The following is a 5,598-nucleotide window of genomic DNA, read 5'->3' as shown; positions in this document are numbered from 1 at the left end:
TTTCTCGCTTTTTGTCTCTCTGTCTCTCTCTCTCTCTTTCTGGCAAGCTCACACGCCCTATAGCAAAAAAACTCTCCAAAAAAAAAAAAAGAAGAAAAAAGAAAAACAGTTTTCATGTTTTGTAATAAATAATTCTTTAAAAAATGACAAATGAACTCTAGATTGTAAACATGTTTGTAAAGATTGTAAAGTTTTGCCTCTCCTACTATGGACCTTAGGACCTTTCCACCTTTTAGCTATTAGACATAATAACATAACACTGCCATGAAAATTCCGTCTACACGGCACTGCAGGCTAAGGCCTGAGCCCCATCTGGAAGATGGCGGCGCTGCCCGCGACCGGCATTACCAGAAACAGCTTCACATGGCCAGTCTCCAGGGCGCCACGCGGAGCATTTTGGTCTCCATCCAGAAAAGAGAAAGAACCCGTGGTGACTGAGACGGTAGAAGTGAAGAGAGAAGCCGAACATATAAACCCCCTGAAGATCCCCAGAGTCATTTGGAGCCTCGTGTTACCGTTTCTGGTTCGTCTGTTCCCACTGACTGGCAGGACGTCTCCGTGCTAGCTGCGCCCCTGAAGGTCAGTCTCTTGGCATTTAGCTGATGACTTGGGCTCTGCCGTGCCTAGCTCCAGGCTTCACCAACCATGTGGGATCAGGGATCTTCTTGACTTCTACAGTGTCCCTGTTCAAGACAGATCTAAATTTGATGCACTTAATGCCAGTAGTCTGCCTCCACATTTGAAAATCACTTGGAGTTCCTGAGCAACTCAGAAGAGAAGCACAATGAAATCATTTCTTTCCCGGAGCACAAAGGCTCCTTATTAGACCTTTCGATACTTTACCATGTGAAATGCTATCGAAACTGTCCTCTAAACACACTTTTCCTGAAGCATACATCTCTTTTTTCCCCTTATATCAGGAATTAGTAAATAAATATTAGTATTTTCTTTTTATTTTTGAGAGTTTTTTGCTATAGGGCGCATGTACTCTCCAGTAAAAGAGAGACAGAAAGTGAGAAATCACCCTCCAGGGGGGATGGCCACGCTGCAAACCCTTCTCCTCCATTCTCTTCTAGGGATCTCGGGCAAGCACACACACGCGCCCAGCATGTGTTTAAGCCACCGGGTCCAGGACTCAAACCATGGTGGACTACATGGGAGTCCAGCGACGTAGCCATTATGCCAACGGCTGGGGCCCATAATAGTACGTAGCCATTATGCCAACGGCTGGTCCCAATAATAGTATTTTCTATTTTCACATTTGCTGAAACCATTTTTTTTTTTAATGGAGTCAGGTCACTAATAATAATTTATGGAAGTTTTCATCTTTGGAAGACATTATAATTGTGTGGAAAACAGGAGGCTATTACAAGTTCAGACGTGGTCTTCACACTTCATAGGCATAAAGAAATAGTTGCAAGAAGACGTTTTAATCCTCTTAGGATTCTTAAAGCTAAGAATTATATGTAGCACATGTACAAACAAGGAAACTTGCAGTAGGTATTTATAAAAGAAACATTAAAATCTGTGGTGTATATTATAGAAAACTGTTTCTTTCCTGTTTCCCATGCAAGTAGAAATAGTAGAAAACGATACTGTTCATTCTGGATTAATCTCTCGGAATTAAACTAGGCGTCTTTAAAAAAAAAGTTCTATCTACACTACTTCATGTGAACACATTTTTACTTCCTTTAGGTATATATTTGGGAGTAGAATGACTTAGGTCCTGTTTTACAGCTTTCCTTCCACTATCCAGAAGCCAGTAAAGATGAACACATTTCAATCGACCCTCCCTCCATTCTCTTTGAATTGGAAATAGTTCTGTACCTTTTAAAATTTATGACACGGACTTTTTTTTTCTTTCTTTCTTTTCTTTTTTACAGGAGGAAGAGAGAGAGGTGTACTGGACAGAGTCTCGCCGCGCTGTGCAATCCTCCTGCCCTGCCCGCCCCTTAGCTAGGAGCACAGGTGCACAGCTGTGCCTTGGCCTGTTAGGTCCAAGAACTGAAGTCAGAGCCTTCCATGCAGCCTCGACCTCCTGCCCTCTTGCTTGCACCGCAGTGCCTGGGTCAACACTAACTCTTAATAAAAACTCCAGACTGGGACCAGCAGTTAGCGTAATGGCTATGTCGCTGGACTCCCATGTAGTTGACTGCAGTTCAAGTCCCAGACACGGTGGCTTAAACTCACTCTGGGCGTGTGTGCTTGTGTCATGCCCAAGATCCTAAGAGGAGAATGGAAGAGAAGGGATTGTGGTGTGACCATTCCCCCTGGGAGGTGATTTCTCACTTTCTGTCTCTCTGTCTCTCTCTTTCTGGTGAGTGCACACGCCCTATAGCAAAAACTTCTCAAAAACAAACAAACAACTCCAGACTGGGGCCAGCAGGTGGCATGGTGGTTAAGGCGCTGGACTCCTACATGGCCGACTGTGCTTCAAGCCCCAGACCTGGCAGCGTGCTTTCTCATTTTCTTTCTCGCTCTCTCTCAAGTGCACCTTCATTTTCATGGCAAACGAAATACTTGTCATTATTACCAGCTGTGGGGTCGCAGTGGTTTCCTGGGGCAGGTGATGGTTGGTTGGTTCAGGGCAGGAGGGATGTAGAGGTGATGATGGTTCACAGGTAACACATTTGTCAAAACTCATTGACTGAACTATTCTGTTAAAATCTGCACCTTCGGGACTGGCAGGTGGCATGGTGGTTAAGGGCACTGGACTCCCACATGGCCAGTCGTGGTTCAAGTCCTGGACCTGGTGGCTTGCTTTCTCACTTTCTCTCTCTCTCTGAAATTTAAAGAAAAAGAAAGAAAGAAATTAAATAAAATAATTCTTTAAAGAAAGAAAATCCCGCACCTTCAGGGACCAGCAGATGGTATGATGGTTACGTCATTGGACTCCCACATGGCTGACCATAGTGCAAGTTCTGGACCCAGAGGCTTGAAATTCACACTGAGGAAATGTGTGTGTGTGCCCAAGATCCTAAGAGGAGAAGGGATTGCAGCATGACCATTCCTCCTGGGGTGTGAGTTCTTCTTTTCTTTCTGTCTCTGTCTCTCTGGTGAGCACACATGCCCTATAGCAAAAATCTCTCTTAAAAAAAAAGAATTATTCATTTAATGTTATTTATTACTATTATTCTTCAATTTGACTGGAGAGAGAGAGAGAGAAAGCTGGTCTCCAGGTCTGGGACTTGAACTGTGGTCGATCGTGTGAGAATCCAGGGCCTTAGCCATCATGCCACCTACCAGCACTCCAGGATTGTTTTTAAAAATTTACTTATTTATGGAACCAGCAGAAGGCGTAATGGTTACATCCCTGAAATCTCACGTAGTCGACTACAGTTTGAGTCTCAGACCCGGTTGCTTAAACTCATAGCAGGCGCATGTGCACGTGGGCTCAAGATCCTGAGAGGAGAACAGAGGACAAAGGATTACAGTGTGGCCATCCCCCCATCCAAAGTGATTTCTCACTTTCTATCTCTCTATGGCTGTCTCTCCGGCAAGCAAACGGACTTCTACAGCAAACACCTCTCTCCAAATAAAAAGTCTGCACCTTCTGAGCCACCAGGTGGCGTGGTGGTTAAGGTCCTGGACTCCCACATGGCCCACTGCAGTTTGAGTCTCTGAGCCCATTGCTTGAGAATCACTGTGGTGCATTTTCAGGCCTGCTCAAAATCCCAAGAGGAAAATGAAGAAAAAGGGATTGCAGTGTGACGATCCCCCTCAGGGGTGATTTCTCACTTTCCCTCTCTCCATCTCACTCTCTGTCCAGCAAGCGCACATACCCTATGGCAAAAATTTAAACACACACACACACACACACACGCACAGAAATCTGTACCTTCTATTTATCAGAATAGGAAGTATGCCTCAATGCAAAGCAGTTCTGGGAAATAAAGAATTACCTAATTATTCTGAAATGACCTCATACAAATATATTATTTCAGGACTGATAAGACAGAATTTCAACATAAATGAAAATGCATCAGTCAAGGATATCGTAGTTACGAGAAATGCTGAGATTTTTGAACTGATCATTGGAGTGCCGGCATTTCGCATCATCCAGGACAAGCAGGGGCTTGCGGGTGGGTCTGCACACCTGGGAAGTGAACGCGAAGATGCGTGGTGGGAAACGGCGGCCATGCACGCACGCAGGCTCACAGACCTGCCAGGAGAGTCTGCAGGTGAGTGATGTCAGAAGAGAGGGGTCCACCTTCTGGTCACGGCCTGAGCCCATGCAGGGTGAGGGCCTGGAAACCTGCGGCCTCTATTCAACCCCAGGACCTCCCTTAGCACTCAGACCCGGTTCATGACGCCCAGGGCCTGGCTCTTTCCTTGCTGTGCAGCCTTGGCTGAGAGGTGCCCAGTCTAAGCCTCGTTTTCTTCTCTGCAAAATGGGGGTGCCCGCGGCCCTCACTCCGAATGAGGCTGCCCAGCTCCTTCACTGAGCTCCTGCTCCCCCATTCTGCTTCCTCTGCTGTTCATAGGGCGGGTGGGAGGGTCCCCGCTGTGGCCTTGCGACCTTCTTGGTCTGGGCGCTGGGTGGGTTCCGGGACACCTCAGACTTGCTGGCATGATGGCAGCAGTTCTGGGAGGAGAACAAGAGACCTAAGGAGAAACGGACGACAGGGATCCATGGCAGACAGAGACAGAGACAGGGAGAGATAGCAAGGCAGAGACAGAGGCAGACAGAACCGTTACAGACACAGAACAGACAGGAAGAAGGGGCCGAAAGTGAAGGTGCCCATGTCACGGGGCACTCTTGTCAGGACCGAGCTGGGAACATCCCAGGTCTGAGTCTCACACGCCGCCTGCTTGCTTTGCAAAGCCATGTTGTAGCCCACGATGCCGTGGAAAAATGAAATGTAAGAAATGATAAACTGAGATAAAGAAATGAAAGCGCAAACCCCAACCAGGAGAGCAACCTCTAGAGAGGAAGAAAGCCCTGGGTCGGCGCGGGTGAGCAGTTGGTGCCTCTAGGCGAACATGTCCCGGGCCAGGCCTCGCTTTCCCGGTCTGTGAAATGGGGTGAGCGGAGCGCCTCCCTCGTGGCCCTGCAGTGGAGGCAGCCCGGAGGCTCAGGGACGCTGCTGCCACCTCGAATCCCGCGGATCACCCACATTCCCGAGCGGTGCCTGTGCCGGGACCGCTCCAGCAGCCAGGCCGGCAGCCCTGGGCACATGGGGCCAGCGGCCCTGGGGCTGCCCTCTGCACCCGCCGCCCTGGGTTAGCCCATCCGAGAGAGGCCGGATCTGGGATTTAGGCGGAGAGGCTGTGGGCCCTGGGCAGTCAGAGTGTGCCGGGAAAGAAGGGTCTGCAGTTCCAGCCCCAGCCTGGCCTCTCAGGACTCAGTGTGTCTCTGTCCTTAATGACCAGTAAGCGTTCTCTCCTGCAGGACCAGCAGGTGGTGTGGTGGTTGAGGGCACTGGACTCTCACATGATCGACCAGGGTTCAAGTCCTAGACCTGGTGGCTTGCTTTCTCACTTTCTCTCTCTCTCTCCCCTCTCTCTCTCCCACTTGTTCTCACTCTGTCCCTCTCTGGTCAAATTAAAATAAAGTTAAATAAAATAATTCTAAAAAAAAAAAAAAAGAGAGAGACA

General features: G+C 48.2%; 1 protein-coding gene across 1 annotated transcript in view; it reads right to left on the bottom strand.

Annotated features, from left to right (window-relative positions):
• Window positions 1-4,049, bottom strand: part of LOC102476570 (galectin-7) — a 16,199-nt gene extending 12,150 nt beyond the window's left edge. Inside the window, exons 1-2 of the mRNA XM_006161759.1 lie at window positions 4,044-4,049; window positions 516-623 (exon numbers count right to left, since the gene is read on the bottom strand). Of these exons, the coding sequence (XP_006161821.1) occupies window positions 516-623; window positions 4,044-4,049 (114 nt within the window). The remainder of the gene's footprint in view (window positions 1-515; window positions 624-4,043) is intronic.
• Between the last annotated feature and the right edge of the window lie 1,549 nt (window positions 4,050-5,598).

The sequence above is a fragment of the Tupaia chinensis genome, unplaced genomic scaffold (genome assembly GCF_000334495.1).
Source record: "Tupaia chinensis unplaced genomic scaffold, TupChi_1.0 Scaffold138910_1, whole genome shotgun sequence".
NCBI classification, from domain to species: Eukaryota; Metazoa; Chordata; class Mammalia; order Scandentia; family Tupaiidae; genus Tupaia; species Tupaia belangeri.
This window is presented reverse-complemented; position numbering and strand designations above follow the sequence as displayed.